The sequence below is a fragment of the Protopterus annectens genome, chromosome 6.part0, assembly GCF_019279795.1.
Source record: "Protopterus annectens isolate FY-2018-M chromosome 6.part0, PAN1.0, whole genome shotgun sequence".
Classification (NCBI taxonomy): Eukaryota; Metazoa; Chordata; order Ceratodontiformes; family Protopteridae; genus Protopterus; species Protopterus annectens.
In genome coordinates, this window is record NC_056737.1 from 1060733099 (window position 1) to 1060755877 (window position 22779).

The 22779-nt window shown below is 42.9% G+C and overlaps 1 protein-coding gene across 6 annotated transcripts in view; it reads left to right on the forward strand.

The window, feature by feature from the left end:
• PSEN1 (presenilin 1) overlaps positions 1–18216 on the forward strand; it is a 1663637-nt gene extending 1645421 nt beyond the window's left edge. For all 6 annotated transcript variants that reach the window (XM_044074674.1, XM_044074678.1, XM_044074677.1 and 3 more), the window contains one exon: positions 14041–18216. In XM_044074674.1, the coding sequence (XP_043930609.1) occupies positions 14041–14196 (156 nt within the window). In that variant the 3' untranslated portion in view covers positions 14197–18216. The remainder of the gene's footprint in view (positions 1–14040) is intronic.
• Positions 18217–22779: the final 4563 nt, after the last annotated feature.

A 22779-nucleotide genomic window follows, 5' to 3' on the forward strand; every position in this document is an offset into this window, starting at 1 on the left:
CCATCCCTCTAGATATTTCTACTCCTGCACGTGGAGCTGCTAGGCCTCCTCCAGCTATGTCTATTAAGGCCTTTGCCAGGGCTAAAGCAGCCAAAACTTCCAAACCAGTGCCTGCAAAGCCCCCCTCTCACAGGCCCAGCACCAGCTCCCATATGCTTTCTTTGGCACAGGATCTCATCACTTTAATCCGTGGATCCCAGCCTCATCCAGACAGGGCCTCTCTCCCTCCTCCAGAAAAGAGGCCTAGAGCAGAGCCCCCTGAGCCAGTAGCCACAGATGATTCTTCTGATGATTCAGAACACTCAGATCCTCCTGAGGCTTGTTTTTCTCCTTACGAAGACTCCGATGCTGAGGAGTCCATCCCTTCAGCCTCTCCTCCTGAGGAATTTTCCTTTGGGGAAACCTTGCATGCTATGAGGGAACAATTCCAGTGGCAGGGCCAAGATTTCTCAGACTCAAGAAAAAGGCTTAGGACCTTTCTACACTTACCACAGCATAGGCCTTTAGCTATTCCTCCAGTTTTATCTGTTGTTGATGATGCATTTAATGATGCTTGCACTTCTCCTGATACTTTACCTCCGGCTCCTGCTAAACCAGATAGGTACTACAAGGTCCCGGACACTCATCACCACTTATATAAGGCTCCTTTTGCAGATCCAGAGACTATCTCCCAGGGCCCTAAAGCTGTAGCAGCTACTTCTTCTAAAAACCCCCTTCCCTCTGAAAGGGATTCCAGGTCCTTAGAGAGATGGGGTAAAAAAGTTTACACCTCTGCTACCTTGTCAGCTAGAGCTTTGAACTGCCAATTTCATATGATTCAATATCAAGAGTTTATGCTTGACCAGTTAACTAAAAAGCTGTCCTCTGAAGAATCTTTAGATAAAAAGTATGTTCAAGAAATGTTACATAACATTCAGCAGGTTAGTAACCATTCTTTAAAATGTGGCTATGATGCACTGGAGGCTTCCTTTAGATCAGCCATGACGGGCACAGTTATCAGGAGGCATGCATGGTTGAAAGAACAGGCATTACCAGACCATATCAAATCTAAGCTTTTGGATGCACCTATGGACAAGGTCAATTTATTTGGTGCTCCGCACAGCAGGTTCTGAAAAGATGGAAGAGAAAGCAAAATCTGTGCAAACAGTAAAAGATTTCTTACAAGTTCAACCTCCAAGGTTTAGCAGGAATTGGCCCTCCAAGAATTGGTCCTTTCCGAGTCCTCTAAGGCACAAAGAGGCAGGAATAGGCTCTAGAGGCAGAAACCAATCCAGAGGTGCCTACAGGGGTCGCCAGTGGCAGGGTAACAACCAACGAGGCACGGACACAGCCACCACCACTACAACAACTCATTCACAGTGACTTGGCGGTGGCACGGCCTACCAGGGAACAACTAGAAGCACCCTTAGGCGGAAAGCTAACCTTATTTTCAAGAAACTGGCACTGCATTACAAGAGAAAAATGGATTTTGCAAACTATAGACCAAGGTTACAGGTTCCATTTCCATACTCTACCAGGAAAGAGAGGAATGCCGAACCTACCACCTACTCAAAGGGCAGAAGCTCTAAAACAAATATCTCAATTATTAAGAATGAGAGCTGTGGAAAAGGTACCATCTATGGAGCAAGGGAAGGGATTTTACTCCAGGCTCTTCCTGGTACCAAGAAAAGAAAACAAATGGAGGCCTATTCTAGATCTGTCCGCTCTAAACACATTCCTCATTGTTCCAAAATTCAAAATGCTGACTCTACAGCAGCTTCTTCCCATGCTGGGCAAGGAGTCTTGGCTGGTAACTCTAGATCTCAAGGAGGCATACCTGCACGTCCCCATAAGACCAATTTGCAGAAGATACCTCAGATTTCTTGCAGGATCAGAGCATTATCAATTCTCAGCATTGCCCTTTGGCTTATCTACTGCGCCCAGAGTGTTCACGAAATGCCTGGCATCAGTAATCGCTCATTGCAGACTTCAAGGGAATTCAAATCTATCCCTACCTGGACGACTGCCTGATACAAGCGGACAACAAAAACAAATTAACAGAAGACTTACAAAGAGTCATCTATCTGCTACAAGCCCTGGGGTACACAGTCAATACAAAAAAGTCAAGGCTGATTCCATCCCAAATAATAACCTTTCTGGGTGCAGAACTGGACACATCAAAACAAATGGCATTTCTAACTGCAGAAAAGAAAGAACAACTTCCTCTCTACTTCTTGGCATTAACAAAGCAGAGCCACCTAACTGCAAGAAAAGTGTTACAAGCTCTAGGCTTCATGGCATCCTGCATAATTCTGGTCCCTCATGCCAGGCTTCATATGAGAAAGCTACAGTGGTACCTAAAGAATTTGTGGTCTCAGCACAAGCACAGCCTGGAAACCAAAATTCCAATGATCCCATGCCTGAAGCAAGAGTTCTTATGGTGGGCTCAGGCCTGTCAATCAAACACAGGACTGCCCTTCAGCAAAAGTCATCCCAGACAAACTATCACGACAGATGCCTCAGACCTCGGTTGGGGGGCACACATGATGGACAAGTGCATTCAAGGCCTATGGACTCAAGACCAACTGCATCTGCACATAAACCTAAAAGAAATGATGGCAGTAAAATTGGCAATCCAGGCATTCAGACCTCTTCTCCACGAAGGCCAGCTGTTGATAAGGACAGACAACACCACAGTTATGTGGTACATCAACAAACAGGGAGGCACACACTCATACCCCTATGCCGGCTGTCACTAGACCTATGGGATGTGGCTCTGGGTTACAACCTTCAGTTACAGGCAATTTATGTACCAGGAAGGAAAACATTCTAGCAGACATATTAAGCAGAACTACAACAGATGCCCACGAATGGATGCTGCATCCGGACATCTTCAAAGACATCACAAGAAAATGGGGATTACCACAAATAGACTTGTTTGCATCCCCATACAATCACCAGTTGAAGAAATTCTGCACAAGGACTTACCACCCACTTGCTTGGAAGGTGGACTCCTATCTTTCAGTTGGAAAAGCCTGACAGCATACGCATTCCCACCACTTCCTTTGATGCACAAGGTGCTTCTCAAGATCAAAGAGGAACGTCCGAGGATCATTCTGATAGCCCCAGACTGGCCAAGACAACATTGGTACCCACTACTGAGGAGCATGTCCAGGGAACAAATATGGAAACTACCACTGATCCCATTACTGCTGACACAGAACAACTACAACATTCTGCATCCAAGCCTAAAAACTCTGCAGCTAACTGCCTGGAACATTACATGACAGAAATTAACCCAAATTTATCCCAAAGGGTTAAGGACATAATCCTGGAGGCTCGTAGACCTTCAACAAGAAAGAATTATGCAGCAAAATGGAAAAGATATCTCATCTGGAGTGCTGCAAAAGGGCAAGATGTGACACTGGTGAACATAGCCAACATCCTGGAGTACTTGGCTGAGCTCTACCACACAGGCCTGTCCTATTCCTCCATTAAGATACATGCATCAGCTATTTCAGCACAGTACAGCTTGGATCCTCCTGTCTTCTCGCATCCTCTGCTCAGACAGTTTCTGAGGGGAATTATGCCAGCATGGGACTTGAACTTTGTGCTAGAAAAACTGACTCTGCCTCCTTTCGAGCCAGCAGCTACAGCAGACTTACAATACTTATCCTGGAAGACTGCCTTCCTGCTGGCAATAACTTCAGCAAGAAGGGTCTCTGAACTACAAGCATTAATGGCAGTACAACCCTTCCTGATCTTCCATCAAGATAGAGTGTCCATGAGAACAAATCCTACATTTATGCCTAAGGTGGTATCCAGAGTCTCTTTAAATCAGGCTATCCACCTTCCTACATTCTACCCCAATCCACAGAACAGGGGAGAAAAGCTCTTACATACCTTGGATGTACACAGGCAATTACGCTACTACCTGGACAGGACAAAAAACAATAGAAAAACTGACCAGCTTCTGGTAGCTTATGCAACAGGAAAAGAAGGAAAACCAATTTCTAAACAGACAATCTCCAAATGGATAGGAAATTGCATTAGACTTTGTTACTCCTACCATGGAAAGAAAACTCCAGAGAACATCAGGCCTCACTCCACAAGGGCCACAGCCACTACCACAGCTTTCTTACGAGGAGTGGCTACCAAGGACATTATAGAGGCTGCTACTTGGACCTCCGTGCATACATTTGCCAAGCATTATAACTTACCTCTATACTCTAGATCCCGTGCTGGCTTTGCCACTGCTGTTTTGCAAGGGATCCTGACTACACCATAATCTATTCTCATTTCCTCCTCCCCTAGTTTAGCTATGGTATTCTACCCATTTGTAAGGACTGCAGATGCATCCTTGAAGGACATAGTACAGTTTTGTATCTACCAAAAATGTAGATGTCTGAGAGGAATGCATCTGCAGTCAGGATTACCCACCCTCCTTCCCCTCTGAGGTACTCCTAAGGTACTTACCAATCTTCAGCTAGCTTGGGGGGGATCTATTATGGTGTATTTGTTTGTATATATGTACATACATGTTTATTTTGTGTGTTTGCTCTCTACTATTTGGAAACTTTGGCATTTATCCAAATTTAGCCTACCAAGAGGGCACCTGGCATCTGGGGCAAGAAACACTGAGGAAAATGGCATCGGCTGATGCCTTTATACCCGAAAACTGCCGCAATGACGTCGGGTGAAGTGCGACACCAGCCGAAGCCAGACCCAGACTTTGGAATCCGGCCGACCGAAGGGCTGCCTGATGACAGGACAACCCATTTGTAAGGACTGCAGATGCATTCCTCTCGGACATCTACATTTATGGTAGGTACAAAACTGTACTTTCCTAACATAACTAAAGAAAGCCTTGTGATTATCCTTAGTGTCCTGTGCAATTTTTCTCTCAAAGCTGGCCTTAGACGATTTTATGAGTGCCCGTAGTTTTTTGCTAATACTGATCAGAGATGCCTTCCCTTTTTGGGATTTTGCTCTATCATGTAGTAGCTTCCTCCTTCTATTATATAGTTTGTTTATGGCTGGGGTCCACCAAACAGGACGTCTGCCTTTGGAGGATTGGGTCTTGATTTTATTTGGGATTGCATGATCCATGCATTCCTGAAGGTTTTCATAGAATGTGTTTATAAAGGATTCTGCAGTCTGGGCCGTATTTTCCACAGGCCCGGGGGCTTTGAAGGATTCCACCTCGGTTTTGAGGAGTGTGAAATTTGCTTTAGAGAAGTTTTTCACTGTGGTTTTCTGGGCAGGGTGTGGGGTCGGGATGTGAATATCCAGTGAGATTAGTTTATGGTCTGATCTTACCAGTGAGGGATACACTTCTGGTCTGGAGCATAGAGTCAAAACCAACCAAGTTCTATGCACAGGGGAAATGCACGGTCCAAACCAAATACCACAAAACAACCAAGTAGACCAGCAAGAGCAAAAGTGGAAGTAAATGATGATCCGTTATTGAATACAGACCGGTTTCGGCAAATGTTGCCTTCTTCAGTGTAGGACAAAACAACAATGTCCCATCCATCAAACATTAAATAGGAATTTGCAGCCAATAAGCCAACAGAAATCATGAATATTAATGATCTGTGGCCATAGCCCGAAAACATTTTTTAGTTTGAAATATTTAAATCCTAATTACATAAAAACATTGCTGTATCATAAAAAATACATAATTAGATCATGAAAATATATCACAGTGACCTTCAAAGAACCCTGAATTACACAAAACCATCATTTACTTCCACTTTTGCTGGTCTACTTGGTTGTTTTCTGGAGCATAGAGTCCCCATGTTGGTGATGATCAGGTCCAGTATGTTTTCCCCTCTTGTGGTAGTGGTAACAAGTTGTTCCATAGCATTTGAGTTTATTAATTCTAGGAACCTTTGGGCTAGGGTGTTGGAGCTAGAGTAATGCTCCCAGTCTATGTTTGGGTAGTTGAAGTCGCCCAATATAATGGTGTTTGTGAGACCTTCATATTTTCCAGTGTTCTCAGGAAGGCCGAGTGGGGTTCCTGGGTTTGGGAGGATGGTCTGTAGCAGGCTGGAAGGCAGTTTTACCCACTGTTAGTTGCACATGGATAGTCTCTGATGCTTCGTGCTGTGCCACCAACCTGGAGGTGTGGGTATCTTTGACGAATATTGATACTCCCCCTCCTTTTGTGGTTCGGTCCAAGTTTTGGGGCCGTAAAGCATGGTATGAGGTATAACCTGGTAGTGCTGCGGTGCTCTCTGGAGCCTTGAACCAGGTTTCTGTTACTGCACAGATATCGATGTTCTCCATGCTAAGGAGAGTTTTGAGTGCGTGCATCTTGAGGTTTAGACTTCTGGCGTTGAGTAGCATTACTCTTAGTTTCTTATCCCTTGTGATACCTATGGAGGTGGGTTTGTCTTTTGAGCCTTGCCTACAAAAGGCACTATGGGGGTAGCAAGAGCCTTTGCCAATATCCGAAAGCCCATAGGTGACAGGTGCAAGCCGTCACTAGCGAAGCATCGTGGCTTGTCGAGCATGTCATCCCAGGCATTGGATCCCCTTTGAATGACACCAATACTTAAGCCAATTGTTGAAATTTATCATCTTGTCTTCATATTGTGGCATCATTCTTGATGAGGGTAAGATGCTACTCAAGGTCAGGGTCATACCGGCCTGGGCTACATGCTCAGAGAGCTCCTCTATGTCTCTTTTCATGTAGTCCAGGGAGGTACGTCTCAAGTCATTCACACCAGCATGGACAATGACTGAGTCATATTTGTACTTGCCTTGGAGTGACCTGAGTGCTTGTGTTATGTGGCGGATCCTAGCGCCCGACAGGCAGCTCACCGTGACCTTCTCCTTTTTCAGCCTGGTGAGTGGGACGTCAGTGTGCCTGACGATAGTCACCTATTACAAGTGTATCAGGTGTGTTGTTTAGCCTTAAGGGCTGTGACTGTTCGGCACACTGGCTTTGTGAGCTATGTGTTGCACGTGTTTTGTTTTGGGGTAGCGGTTGCTTGGGTGTCTGCTTTGGAGGTCTCTGCTGCTTAGGCAGATTTTTATTTAGAGCCTCCGAGTATGTTTTTGTGTGTTTGTGTTTGGTTTGCTGTCGTGGTAGATCTATGGGAGACTGGAATTGTAGTGAGTGTGGTTTCCTTCTCCTCCTGACTGGTTACGCCAGTACTGAGTTGAGAGAGCTTAGCCTCCTGTTTGGCTATATGGTTGCATCTCTCACATGTGTTGGAATTTGTTGGGAGGAGGAGAGGGTTGTCTGTGTACATGAGGCAGTTGTAACATTGCCTCAAGATTCCCAGATTCACCAGCTGGACCAGAGAGGAGATTGACAACTGACCTTTGGACATGCTAGAATAGTATTGGGAATTCCTTTATAATTGAAAAAAGGGCCAATGGGGAACAAGGTACTCAAGGGGAGTTTGTGAGGGTGTAGTGCTTTTAATTATTTAGTGCTGACTTAGTGAGCAAGTGCCAGGTAACTGAAATACAATGTGTTACAGGTAACTTAAATGCAAAAATGACAAACAATAACTTTCTTTCAAGTGAAACAAGGAAATAAGTACAGTAAGCAATGCAGATATCACTAGGGATCCACAGAAGCGCTGAAAAGCCATGTTTCCGGTGGAATTAGCGTTTCAGGGAAATAACAAGCAAACAAACAACAAGCATACAAACAAAGCTAGATTCAGCAGGCCTGGATCTAGTCTGTACTACAACAAACAAGGTGTACCAATTTCAGTAAGAAACAGTTCAGATATGCAGGCACTATAAGCCTTTAATCAGAAATTCCCAGCTCAGAAGGGCAGAGTCCAGCCTCTCCTCCCACAAGAGTGCAGACCATGAACCTTCTTAATGTAAAATAACTGGCCTGACGCCCAAGTGCTTAAACCAGAACTAATACACTTTTAGAATAACAGACACTGAGCCCTCAATCAGCAGTTCCCAACTTAGAAGGATGTAAGCTACCTGTCCTGCCACCACAGTGCAGGCCACAAACCTTCCTAATGTAAAACAACTGGTCTGAAGCCCAAGTGCTTAATCCAAAAGACTTTGAATGATAGCTACACTTTAATCAAGTTACTACCAAGCAGTAATAAATACAATTGAATACTTTAAAGAATGCCTGTATTAGTGCTCAAGTTATACAAACAAAGCTAGATTCAGCAGGCCTGGATCTAGTCTGGATGTAAGCTACCTGTCCTGCCACCACAGTGCAGACCACAAACCTTCTTAATGTAAAACAACTGGTCTGAAGCCCAAGTGCTTAAACTAAAAGGCTTAGAAACAGTTACACCAAGCAGTAATAAATACAATTGAGTACTTTTAAGATGACGCAAAAGCAAAACAAAGTAGGAAGAAACACAAATACAGTAAAAGCAGATACATTTTTTTTTTTAAGTGGAAAGAGAGAAAGGAGTAGCAGAAACTAAGCTGATTGGCCTTCTCAAATGTTCTCCCTGTACTGGGTAGAATGAGGTAATGACACTAGACTGGGAGGAGGGTCCCAGATCAAATTTACACTAGGGGCGGGCAACTGCAAAGCCACCACCTATAAAAAGCAGCAGTGAGCCTTTAAATGAAAGTTTTAAACATCTAAAGGAGCCTCTAGAAAAAAAAGAGTTTAACTGCACAAAGTTATCAGAAACAAACAACCCAACAGATGCTTAATCAAAGTGGACAATTTCCAGTTAATACCTCACACACAGTGAAACTAGCTAGAAAAATACACAGTACACACAGTGCTATAAATAACAAAGAAATAAAGAACAAAATAAACAAAAAACAGGATACTTAATGTTATATATTATAGCTCCGAGTTTCCTCAGTGTCCTTCCTTCGATCAGCTCAGTGTGAAATGACAGAACACTCACAACTGAATTTCTTAGGTAACAGAAAGTTGAAACCTGAGACAGCTTTTAAGAAAGAAACCTCAAAAGAACCAATGAGGTGCTTAGTCTAAGCTGTAGTCCAGGTGACCTCAGTCAGCCAATGACCTCAAACAATTCTCTCTCACTGAAATGCCTGATGGCTTTGGCTAAACCAAGATGTCCCTGTATATGTGCTCAGACACACAGCCTCCACAAACACTAGGCCCAAATACAAGCCTGAATATGGAAATGCTACAAATATCCCCACTACGTAGAACAAACTGCAGAAATGTTTCTGACAGCTGAAAAGCAGCAGTGAGCCTTTAAATGAAAGTTTTAAACAGCTAAAGGAGCCTCTAGAAAAAAGAGTTTAACTGCAACAAGTTATCAGAAACAAACAACCCAACAGATGCTTAATAAAAGTGGACAATTTCCAGTTAATACCTCACTCAAAGTGAAACTAGCTAGAAAAATACACAGAACACAAAGTGCTATAAATAACTAAGAAATAAAGAACAAAATAAACAAAAAGCAGGATACTTAATGTTATATATTATAGCTCCGAGTTTCCTCAGTGTCCTTCCTTCGATCAGCTCAGTGTGAAATCCGTTCCTCCAGGAGTCTATCAGAATTGGACATAGTCAGATTAGTGGATCAGCTTTTGGCAGCTAGAGGTTTCCCTGTACCATCACAAACCTCTCTGCCACCTACAGTTGAGGCTTATTCTTTAAGGACTCCACCAGTTTATCCTCCTTCAACTTCGTTTCAGGACTTGCAGACCCCCACTTCGACATTTGCTGTGCTGACGGGGGATCTCACCTTGGTACCAGAGTTGACTCTCTGGTTTTCAGCTGCTTCTGATCCATCGCATACCCAGGACCGTGGTTTGGCTATTGGCTCCGAGATCCCTGAAGACACAGATTACGATGAAGGGGAGGGGTCCCCGCAGTCACCCCCGGAAGATGTTTCCTTTGGAGACATCCTAGAAATATTAAAACAAAGAGGTGATTGGAAGCTCTCAAACCCATCCTCTGAGGAGTCTGTGTTCTTGCAAGCTTTTCGTGCCCACCCTTGTTCTACTTGGGTGACCCTGCCAGCTGACGACCTAGTTAAGTTGATCTTTCAGCGAGCATGGAAGGCTCCTGACTCCATAGAACCTATTCCCTGGAGACCAGATAAGATTATTTCTTCCCCAGAGGATCAGCCCCATTGGTCTAAGGGTCTAGTGCTGTATGCAGTGGTGGTGGCGGCGGCGACGACCACCAAAAAGGAACTCGCCGACGAGAGTTCAACTATCCAATCTCCCAACTGAAAGTCCCTGATGTTGGATAGATTTGGGAAGCGGGTCTGTGCTTCATCGACCTTCACTAGTCAGTCCTTGAACTTCTTGGCACATTTTACCAGACTCCAAAGGGATCGGATAACTGAACTTTCAGACACCCGTGCAGGAGCAGTATCTGATGGGGTTCAAGATAAAGTAGCCTCTCAGCTTGCCACCCCAGAGTTGATCTCAAATTCTTTCATGTGGCTTATTGCACATACAGCCGAAGGGACGTCTAGAGCAGCAGGTACAGGCATTGCTATTAGGCGTCATGACGCCTGGATGGCACGTGTGTAATTTCACAGAACCCTTTAAGTCTTCCTTTATCAATACTCCTGTTGATGGTACTTCCTTGTTTGGCCCAAAAGTCAGACACACACTAGCCAGGTGTGAAAAAGACAAAGACGGTTTCTGCTGTGGGCATTCATTTTTCCGCTCCTCAACAACCTTACTCCAGGAATCAGAGGAGTGGAAAAATGTGGTTCAAGAAGGCCCAAGGGCCTTTTCGGGACACATGTGGCAATTGTTCCTCCCGGGGCAGTTTGAGAATTTGTCTGAAAGACACCCCTTCCGTGGCAGAGGGGGGTCCGCGTAACCAGGGCTCCACAGATTCCTTTCTTGGACAACTACATCAGAGCTCCTGAATGGAGGCCCGATTATTTACCTCTGGAAGCAGTTGGGGGAAGGTTCTTTCTGCACCATTCAGCCTGACTTGCAATAACATCGGATAACTGGGTGCAGAAAGTAATTACCAGAGGTTACCATTTTCCTTTCAGTCTTTGCCCAAAATCCCAAAAGAGAATCCCCGATGTTCCACCCAGTCAGAGGGATCTAACAGCACTAGAGATTCAAAAGCTGCTTCAAAAAATAGTCATCCAAGTAGTCCCACCATATCAAATAAGATCCGGATTCTACTCAAGATTCTTTTTACTGCCAAAAAATACAGGGGACTGGAGACCAATCCTGGATCTCAGACTGTTGAACTTATCACATAAGGCTGCTTCACTGGCTCTTGGCATCACAATGGTCACTTCTAACGCACCCCATATCCCATCCAGTATTGATAACAAATCACTGCAAGAAGGGTTTATCTTGGTGGATGAAGCCAGAAGAGAATCTATGGGTTTTCCCTTTTTCTGCTCTCAGCCCAAGGCCGTAGTGACCACGGATGTTTCCCAGATAGGGTGGGGGTGGGGCATTTTCTGGGAAAGACTGCTCAAGGCACTTGATCCCCGCATGAGTCCAATTTGCACATCAACGTCCTAGAACTGAGGGTAGTGCTTTTTGCATTGCAAACATTTTAGGCTCTCCTTCCTTCGGGGACAATTGCAATCTAATGAGACAACATGTTCATAGTCTGGTATATCAACAAATGGGAGGAGGGAGGCCATGTGCTACCCTCTATGTCAGGAAGCTCTAAGGATTTGGCAATGGGCAATTGCTTCCAACTGCTTTCCCGAGGAACTCCAGTGTGTTTGCAGACAAACTGAACAGATGCATCTTCCTGCCCCACGAGTGGTCTCTCAATCCCAACGTAGCGATGAAGATCTGTTGTCGATGGGGTCAGCCTTGCTGCGACTTATTCGCTTCTCCCAAAAACCACAAATGCAGCAGCTACTTTGCCCTAATCCCCCCTCATGGTGATCCTCGAGAGACACACTTCTCGATTGGTCCCCATAACTCCTGTATGCCTTTCCCCCAATTCCACTGATCCCCCAGTTTCTGAGGAAAGCCCAACAGTTGAAAAGCAAAGTGATTCTCATTGCACCTTACTGGACCCATCAAGTCTGGTTTCTCTTTCTTTGACCTCATCTGGATCACTGCCCATGGACTCTGGCTCCAGACCCTACTGTCTCAGGGTTTGGTGCATCCCAATCTTCAAAATCTCAAGCTGATGGCTTGGTTTCTCCAATTCCAGTAATTACCAGGCAGAATAACTTGTCCTCTCCAGTGCAAAATATACTTCTGGCCTCCCATAAACCATCCACCAGGAAGCTTTATCTTGGCAGATAGAAAAGATTTTCAATTTGGGTGACTGCAAATCACATGGACCCTTTCTCAGCATCAGTTGACAAGGTACTGGAATATTTAGCTCCCTGTTTTGAAATGGGGGCTTCTATGTCTACAATTAAGGTTCATTTGGCTGCCATTTCAAACATTCAGAACAGTTTTGATGACCATTCCTTGATGTCTCATCGTCTATGCAAAACTTTTCGTAAAGGAGCTCCGCATTTAAAACCACCTTTCAAGGACCCTGTAGCACCTTGGTATTTTACCTTAGAGTGTTTAGTTTGACAGCCCTTTGAGTCAGTAGACACTTGTGACCTCAGGTTCTTATCTTGGGAAGACTCTCTTCCTAGTAGCTATCACGTCTGCAAGGAGAATTTCAGTTACAGACTTTATTTGTGAAACCGCCATGCATCATTTTTCACAAAGAAAGAGTATCACTTAGAACCAATCCCACCTTCCTTCCCAAAGTGGAATCAGAGTCTAATATTAACCAGTCCATAGACTTAACCAGTTTTCTTCCCAAAATTTACGAACAAAGGAGAGTACTGTCTAAACTTGTTAGATGTCCACAGACAATTACGTTTTTACTTGGACAGAACAAAATCTTCTAGAAAATCAGGCCAACTATTTCTGTCATTTTCAGGACCCAGATTGGACAAGCCTATATCAAAGGTCACCTTGTCAAAATGCCTAAGAGACTGTATTACGTTTATATACGACCAAAATGAACTCAAGTTATCAACTGTTGTTAGCACTCATTCTACAAGATCCGTTTCCACATCAGCTGTTTTCCATTCCAGAGCTTCTATGGAAGACATTTGTGCAGCTGCAACTTGGGCTACTCCACATACCTTTATCACTCATTACAAGTTAGACCTGGTCTCCAGGGGAAGAGCATCCTTTGGCTCTATATTACTCAGGAATATCCTTCCTTAGGGCTTCCCAAGATCTAAAGTAGCTAGGGACTCTGTCCCATCAGTCAAGAATGAATGAAGATTGACATCAGATAAAGAAGTTATGTTCTTACCATAACGTTCCATCTGTGTTGTCGATCTTTATTCATTCTTGATATCCCACCCTCCTGCCCCCTCCAAAAGACTCCTGGAGGTCTGGACCTAGTCCTGGGATGTTATAGGGTTATACCTTAGACAGAGCTTCTGTATTTTCTTAAATACTAGGCAAACTCGATCTGAGGTAATGGGGAGAGAGGCATTGTGAATAGAGCTTTAGCTCGAGAGTTTTTGGCTGGTGCGAGCTATGTATAACGACAGAGTCAGTTCGAAGAGGTCAGAACCAAACCCATCAGTCAAGAATGAATGAAGATCGACAACAACAACACAGATGGAATGTTATGGTAAGAGCATAACTTCTTTTTATATAAAAATGAAGATTCCATATAGTTTGCTAACATGTAGTTCATATACAAAGAAGAACTTATTTTGCAAAGGGATGGAAAATATGTATAACTGACACTGATTTAACATTTCTGGCCATTGCAGATGTGCACAGTGTGATTACAACATGCAGAAATCAAAACTCACTACTTTTAGTCTAAATGGATAGAATCCTTTTACAAAGCAGTTCTAAGTGGACGTAGGTATGCATACTTGCACAATCATTTAACACAATGTAAACAGGCAGTTCTAATACAAGGAAGGTTCCAACTTGTGGCCGTTTTATATTAGTGTAGGTATGCAGACAGTGCTTTAATAGTGAGCAATGGTGATGTCAGTATTCAGGCTTCTGGTTTGGTTATTCACAAAGTGACTGTTGGATCAACTGTACTGTATGTATACTGGTTCTTTAAGTACCATATATGTGAAGTAGAAATTAAAAAAAATATATATTTTTGTTTTGTCTTTACAGGGTTTGTGCCTTACACTTCTGCTTCTTGCTATCTTTAAGAAGGCCTTACCAGCTCTACCAATTTCTATTACATTTGGGTTGATCTTCTACTTTGCAACAGACAACTTGGTGCAGCCATTCATGGAGCAACTAGCATTTCACCAATTCTACATTTAGCACGTCTGACTTGATCAGTCTTTTGTAGTTATCTTAAAACATGTAAATGGGAGGTTTTCTTGCTTTTGCAAGAAAACCTAGTATCCAGTTTCCAGAAATGAAACAATTTTTTTAAGATTTCCTTAGAATACTGTAATAAATGAATCATAAAATGCTTTGTATTTCCTCAGATTTGACAAATTCATTTGCTTGTGATACAAGCGTTGGCGTACTTAAAAAAATTAACAGAAAACAAATCAAAGGACTGAACATAGTTTAGTGTCTTTCCAATGAATTTTGATGCTCTGACTATGTTCCTTTCACAGCTTTGAGGTACTTGCTGTGTTTTGTAATCATTTGGAGGGAATGGACTACTTTTCATATTACTCATCTGAATGAAACTTCAGCAGTGCAAGAAGAGTCCATGGCAGAAGTGAATTGCATTCCTTTTCAATAATTTCTGACTGCAGGACAGTGGAGTTGTGCAATACAATTATTTCCTTCTTGCATGTGGGGAAAAAGGGCTATCATTCTTCACTGAGTAAGCTGGACAAAAGTTCTTTGCTGGAGTGAAATATGCGATATTTTGGCAGAAGGCTACAGGACTGTGCTATTTAAAACAGTAAGTGTGATTTTGCTGATCAGTTAACATTAAAGCAGTTAAAGTGGCTCTTTTTTCTGTACTGATACTGTAGCAGAGAGAGCTTAAAGAAGTTATTGATAATGTGCAGGATGTCCCTCGTAAAAGAATGTTTCTTATTTTCCTAATCAAAACTTGACAGCATATCAGCAGGTGTCTGCTGTTATAGTGTGTGCAGAAGAAAAGTGAAAAATGATATACTCCTGCAACGCCTACAGCAGCAGAAGTTAAGATATCCAAATGATAGCATGGAATGGATCAGTGTAATTTGAAAGAAACCGATTTTCAGACTTTTCCAGTTTTAGTCAGTGTTTTGTGGACATCTGTCTTTGCCTTTGTAAGCTTATTTCTTTCATTCTTTGCAGTTTGGTGTCAGTCATCAAACTGGCAGGGTAACCATTGTTTGAACAAGTCTGTATTTATCACTAAAACTGTACACCTTTATTTTCCTTATTCTCTGCCAGGAGTTTTCACATGATTGATTGACCCAATTCTGAATAAATTTTTTGTAACGTAATGTATTGCAGTACATTGAAAATGGAAAACCCTGATATGTTTATTTTGTTGGTTTTGTGGAAACTGGAAAGCCTCTTATTGTAGTCTTAGAGAAATCATCTGTAAACATGTGTTAAGTGGTTTTGGTCAAGGAATGCACATTTGTTCCACTGTTTTGACTTCATAGCTACTTTACACTGGGGATCTGTTGATGCTGTGGTTTATGTTAGGAAGGGTACCAGTCACATCTGAGGACTATTTTTGGTGGGCAGAAGAATATTTGGAGGAAAGTATCTCCCTTACTCATTTTGTACAGCTATTTTTTTTTACCTCATAGCGAATGAAATCTCCCAGTTGAGCGCAAACAGCAGAAAGGAATGAAACTATTAAGTAGCCTAAACCTGAGCAGCAGACTGTAGCAGGAAGCCGAAGGCTCGGTGACATTTAAGTACTACTGAACATTGAAGCCCTGCAGGCCAGCAGCTGTGATTGTACCTAAAAATTGTCAAAGCCAGTTGATAAGGGAAGTCAGTGAAGACATTTGCTGTAGCCAATATAGACACGATTTATTTAAATATGGCTTGTGGCATTTACTTTGTAGTGTTGGTAAATATGTGTAGTATTTTCATTGACCTGGATTTCTTTAAAAAAGACTTTGAACTCTAGAAAACCAACTGTGCTGTTTCCAAAATGCCCGATAAAGACTTCATTTTTGATATTCATTTCTTGACTTCCATATAACCTTTTTATTAACAGTAAGCAGGGTAATTCTAATTATGTGTGTGTGTGTGTGTGTGTGTGTGTGTGTGTGTGTGTGTGTGTGTGTGTGTGAGAGAGAGAAAAGTTAAGAGGCTTATGAACTATGTTCTTTAAAGCAGTAATGTTGTATTCATACTACTGAAATCTATGGTTATTGCAAAATGGGTGTATTGCACAAGACGCACACTTTGCAGAACAAGCCTCATTTGAAAAAGTAACTATTTACTGTATGCATTGTTTTTGATAAGGGAAGAAGTCAGGTCCATTCTTTTTGGGGTAGTGGCAATGTACTCGACTGAACTCTAACTAAAGAAAGAAGGCAGTAGACTGGCCATTGTTTTGCACTTCACCCTCCCAGATAGAGCTCTGAGCAGTGTCAGTATGTGAGTTTTGTGCAGACAACTGAGTGTCTGTTGTAGTGTATGATAGAACAATTCTGGTCATGGTGACGCACAAAATTGAAATTCTGGTGAATGATAATGTTGTTGTCCTCTGTAAGAGGTTATGAGAAGTAAATGTATATTTCAGAATGGTTGTTTGCACTGTTCGTTTATGTATGCACTCATGCAAGCAGCATGTTGGCACAAGAATGCATCACTGTGGGTTGTGTGATAGCCTGGTAGCTTTTGATTGATCGGTGCATGCTTGACTGAAACACCCTCCTGTGCCTCCTGTGAAATGTCAGTGCCATCTGTGAGTTTTTCTACTATGTTCTTTCTTCAGAATGTATTATAGGGAGATGTGATTGGGGCATTGGGATTGGACCCCTGCTTGAAAATGTTATGGAAGTTAAATTAGTGATACCAGTAAAACTGGGTGTCCTCAGCATACCTCTCAATCTATAGACACTGAAAATAGGAACAAAGGCCCTTGATAAGTAGGAATATTCAGGTAAAAATGTGGGCATCTGATTAGCATAAAATGTGAATACTAAATAGCACATAACTTTGCCCACTTCCATTGTGAAGATGGGATACTACTCAGAAATACTTATTTAAAAAACAAAATGATAAAAATAAAGTGATAAAAATTATGGAAAAATGTAAACGCAATATCAAAGAGGCAGTGTACAATTTGTAGATTTTAATGAACTGTATTGCAAAATTCTACTAACCATCCATCCACAACTTTTTTCCCATTTTTGAACATGGGGTTAGGCTGCTACTTTAACAGTGGCAATCATCCAGAGCCAAGTTTTACACTGCTGGGTGGCTAGCCCTGCCATGGTAGCTCTTCCTCACCACACCCTCACGGCCAATTTCACATGTCCAGTCCACCTACTGCATGTTTTTGGAATGTAGGAGGAAACCAAAGCACCAAAAGGAAACCTACGCATACACAGAGAGGACACGCAGAATCCAAACAGAAGGCATCCCAGCTGAGAATCAAACCAAGGTATCTCTTGATGTGAGATGATAACACTATCAGCTATGCCAATGTGCTGCCCTGTTCTACCAACCAAGGTAATTTATTTGTGCTTAAGAAAAAGGGAGATGTCAAATGTGTGTCCTCTATTAAATTTATTGTTCTTACTAATAGGTTGGTCATGTAGTATAGTTTTCTGTGTACTAGATAGCTTCAAAAATCACATGTAATGAAGTGGACTTGAAAATTCTGTAAAGGAGTAGATCAGATTTGAAAATAGGGACATCCTGTGGTTAATCAGGCTAGATAATCGGAACATTCCTCCAAAATAGAGACATTTGAGAGGTATGGACCTCTGAAAGGGTTTTTTGTAGTGCAAGTAAACTAAGGCAGACATGGTTCACAGGTAGTATTAGGGTGTGTGCTAGCATAGGCTTGTACAATAGGGTGTGTGCTAGCATAGGCTTGTACAACAGGCTTTTACAAATTGGAATTTAATGGAGTAACACTAAGACATTAGGAACCGCTTAGTTACAGTTCATTCCTAGCATCAGATCTTTCAGTGTTGTCTTCTTTCACTCCTGGATGAGCACTACACTGTATGTAGAAGAACACTTAATTTCCACTTTCTGCACTATATGTCAGTAAGGCTGGAGAGGGGTTCCAGCTTTCCTGTCCCTCAGTGGGAAATGCAGGGAATTAAAAAAATATATGGCTCTAGGACTTTTGATCAATCAAAAGTCCGAATCCATTACCACCGAACACACTAACGAAAGCGCTTTCATCGAAAAAGCGCTTTCGTTAAAGTGTGTTCAACAAAAAAAAAAACACTAAACTAATGTTTTTGCAGTGGGCCAAGCCCCCCTGCACCCCCATGTGGGGGGCTCTGTCCCTCCACCCCCCTACTTTAATATTCTCCCTCAGAGATCACACTACAGTGGAGAAAAGGGAATTTTCCCTTATCCACACCGGAGTACGACCTCCGCAATAGGCATACTTAGGCAAAAGTGCTTCTTTGGTGAAAAGCACTTTCACGTAAGTATGCTCAGCCGTAATGGATTCGGACTTTTGATCTTTCGATCAAAAGTCCTAGATCCATATTTATATATATATATATATATATATATATATATATATATATATATATATATATATATATATGTATGTATGTATATGTGTGTATGTATGTGTGTGTGTGTGTGTGTGTGTGTGTGTGTGTGTGTGTGTGTGTGTGATCAGATCTCCCCTTCAGAAGCTCGAAAGCACAAAAGGCAAATCAGAATAACTAAAACTCAAGTTATCGAAAATGGAATTTGCCTTTTCTCCATTGTGTGCGATCACGGGGTTGGTATATATAATTAGCAGGGATTGTGGGAGACTCACCCCCATGAGTGGTGCATGGAGGCTTGTTCCCTGCAGTAAAATATTTTTGATATTTTGAGTTTCATTCTTGAACTTTCAATCTTCTGACATAATGTACATGCCCTTCTGTTCATCTTTTGCAGTGATGACCCAACATCAGCCAGTATATCAAAGTCTTTTACTACCTTAGGGTGTGCAGTATGTGTGATGTAGGCTACTATCAGATGTTGGCCATAAAAGACACATATGCATTCCTCAGAACGTCTTTGCTGCCAGTCGGCTCACCAGTCCGGGACGTCGCTGTGCTGCTGGAATTGCTTGCTTCTATAAAGATAAATACTCTGTTGGGGAATTTATTTTTGTCTTTTATTGCTCACCAGTCCGGGAAGTTGCTGTGCTGCTGGAATCGCTTGCTTCTATAAAGATAAATGCTCTGTTGGGGAATTTATTTTTGTCTTTTATTGCTGCCTTATTTTTGATTAAGGTTAATGTCATCCAGAAAAGGGAAGTGTGACTGTGGAAGACAGATTCCACATAAGGATAGTCATTTCCAGTGCCTTTTCAGTGTCTGGCCTCAGCACGACCATAAAACTTGTTCAGTTTGTCAGTCTTTTAAATGCAGCTAAGATGCTGTAGGGACTACCTCATGAGGTGCAGATTTGCCTAGCTAAGGCTTCAGCCCCTCCCTGAGAACATAAAGGCAAAACTAATGGATGCCCCCTTGGACAATCCCACTGTTTTTGGCAAACCGTCTGCAGAATTATTCAAATCCCTGCAAGAAAAGAGCAAGGGACTACAAGACCTTGAACACATTTTGGTCTCCCCTGTGGCTAAATTCCACAGGAATCACTCTGCAAAACAGGTCTTTGAAGGCAGGCAATCCCAACCCCCCCCCCCAAACAAAACCCCAAAAAGAGTTCAAGAAAATTCACCAGTTTTCCTCTATATCTTCTTCTTCCCAGCTTACTAAGCAGCCCTTTCCTGATAGGATAGGCTCTTCCTCATGAATCTTCAAGCAACCTGGGCACCTTCCCCCTCTCCCTGCACCTTACCCTTTCCCCTTCCATCCTGGGAATTCATCACTCAATACTCCCGGGTCCTAAGCATCATAAAGAGGGGATACTTCATGGTCTGACACACTGTGCCCCCCTTCAGCATTATCCCCCAACCACCAAAAAAATAGAAATCGCTTTTTCCCCCAGTTCTGCGAAACCTGCTAGAACAGGCCACAATCCAACCTGTGCACCTAGCTCAAGAGGGAAAAGGCTTTTATTCATGCTTATTACTAGTTCCGAGGAAGGAAGGTTCTTGGAGACCCATCCTAGACCTCTCCTATCTAAACGATTTTCTAAAAGTTCCCTCCTTCAAAATGCTTACTGTCCAAACAGTCTTCCCTCTCATCCTCTCTCAAGCCTTCCTAGCTTTCATAGACATCAAGGATATTTACCTCCATATCTCCATTCACCCCAGATACAGAAAATCCCTATGTTTCTCTGTGGAATCCTAGTGTTTTCAATTCTTGGCTTTGCCTTTTGGACTTTCCACTGCCCTGAGAGTCTTCACAAAATGCCCGGCACCAGTGGTCACCTTTTGCAGACTCCAAGGCATCCAAATCTTCCCCTACCTAGATAATATTTTGATTCAAGCCATATCCCAAGCAGAATTAGACAAAAACCTCCAGGCAACAATAGCCATTTTACAAAGCCTGGGGATCACCATAAACTTCAAAAATCTTCCCTTGTCCCATCCCAAAACCCATGTCTTTCTCGGGTGCAGGTTTTCAACCTGGAAAATGGTGGTGTCTCTTCCAACCACCAAGGCACATGAGATTTCTCTCCTTTTCTCAGAGATTCTCTCTATCAATCTCCTGTCTGCAAGACAGTTTCTGTGAGTCTTTGGGTTGATGGCCTCAACCATCCCTATGTTTCCTCTAGAAAGGCTACAGATGAGGAAATTCCAATGGTTTCTAAAGTCAGTGTGGTCTCTGCATGCTCACTCACTAGAATTTCAAATACCACTTCTGTCCTACCTCAAGAAGGAGCTCCAGTGGTGGATAACACATCTGTCCATAAATCCAGGTCTCCTCATTCTCCTACTGCCCCCAACTCAGGTACTGTACACAGATGCATCGAGTACAGACTGAGGAGCAGCTCTGGACCATCACACAGTCCATGGTCAGTGGACATGCTCTCAGAAGAGAGAACATGAAATGTAAGGGAAATGAAGCCATTAATCCTTGCCCTTCAGTCTTACCAATCCCTTCTGAGACCAGGAAGGTTAGCTATCCACAAAGACAATTTGACACTTCTTGTGATATATCAACAGACAGGGGAACTAGATCCTTCCTTCTTTGCAGACTAGCCTTACAGGCGTGGAATCTAGCCCACCTACTAGAAATATCCCTTCAGGTGGTTTGCATTCCTTCCAGTCAGAATACTATGGCAGACACTCTGAGTAGCTCCATAACACAGGCCTACGAATGGATGCTTCACTGGGATGTGTTCTTGAACATTGTCCACCAGTGGGGTATTCAATAAATAGATTTGTTTGCCTACCCCCAAACAAGCAACTTTCAAAGTTTTGTGCCAGAGAAACCTCATCCTCAGACATGGAAAGTGGATGCCTTGTCAATCTCTTGGAAGGGGAAATTCCTGTAGGTATCCCCCTCCACTCATTCTGAAAGTTCTGCTAAAAATTCAACAGGACAAACCAAGAATCTTGCTGGTGACTCACTATTAGGAAAGACAGCAGTGGTTCCCCCTTCTTCATCTAGCTAAGGGCAATCACCACAAGTTGCCTCAGAATGGACCTACTCACACAGAACAAGGTCTGACTCATCCACCAACAGTTAGTGACCCTCCAACTAACCCTGTGGGTGATAGAGCCCTGATTCCTTTTAGACACCTTTATTCTGAGGATGTGCTTCAAGTCCTGCAGGAGGCCAAGAAACCTACCTTAACTTTCCAAATGGAAAAGAGTTTTGTTTGGTGTCTTGCCAGAAACCAGGACCTGCTTAAGGCAGATCCCCCCATGGTTCTGTCATATCTGTTTGAATTGCTTAATGTAGTCTTGGCTTATTCCTCTGTAAAACACATCTGTCAGCTATCTCTGCTTGTCTGACACTTTCAGCACCCCTAGCTTCCAAATTTGAGGCCAAACAATTCCTTTACACATCCTCCACATTAGACCGCCCAAGAGACCTGTTGCTCCATCCTGGGACCTGAACTTTGTGCTAGAGAGACTGACTCATGCGCCTTCTGAGCCAGCCTCTTCTAGCTTCCTCAAACACTGTACTTGGAAAACTGTATTCCTGGTGGCTATTACCTCTGCCATGCGGGTATCAGAATTGCAAGCCTTTATGGCTTCTCCTCCTTTCTTGTCCATCCACAAACACAGAGTGTCCCTTTGAATCAACCCCTCCTTCATACCAAAGGTAGTTAATGAATTGCCCTTAAACCAGGCCATTCATCTCCCATCTTTTTCCCCTCTCCCCAGATCAATAGGGAGAGGATTCTGCACACACTTGATGTACACAGACAACTCAGGTTTTACCTACACAAGACCAAACCCTTTAGAAAAATCAGACCAACTGTTTGTGTCTTTCCACCCTAGGGTTCTTTGTCTAAACAGACCATCTCCAACTGGGTCTCCAAATATATTGCTTTTTACTATACCCATCATGGTAAAGCTCTTCCAGGCTCAGTCAAAGCTCACTTTACAAGGGCAGTGTCTTCCTCTGGGGCATTCCTGAACGAGTTGGACACCAACTCTATCTTAGAAGCAGCTACTTGGACATCTGTCCACACCATCACAAAACATTATAAGTTGGATTCCATCTCCAGATCCAGGGCATGGTTTGCCTGTGCCATTCTCCATGGCTTCCTGGAGAGTTCCTCTACCACTTCCTCCTCCTGTTCTGTATGAGTTTTTGTATGCTCGCCCATGTAAAGAACGCTGCCAGAAATGAATATAAGTACATAGAT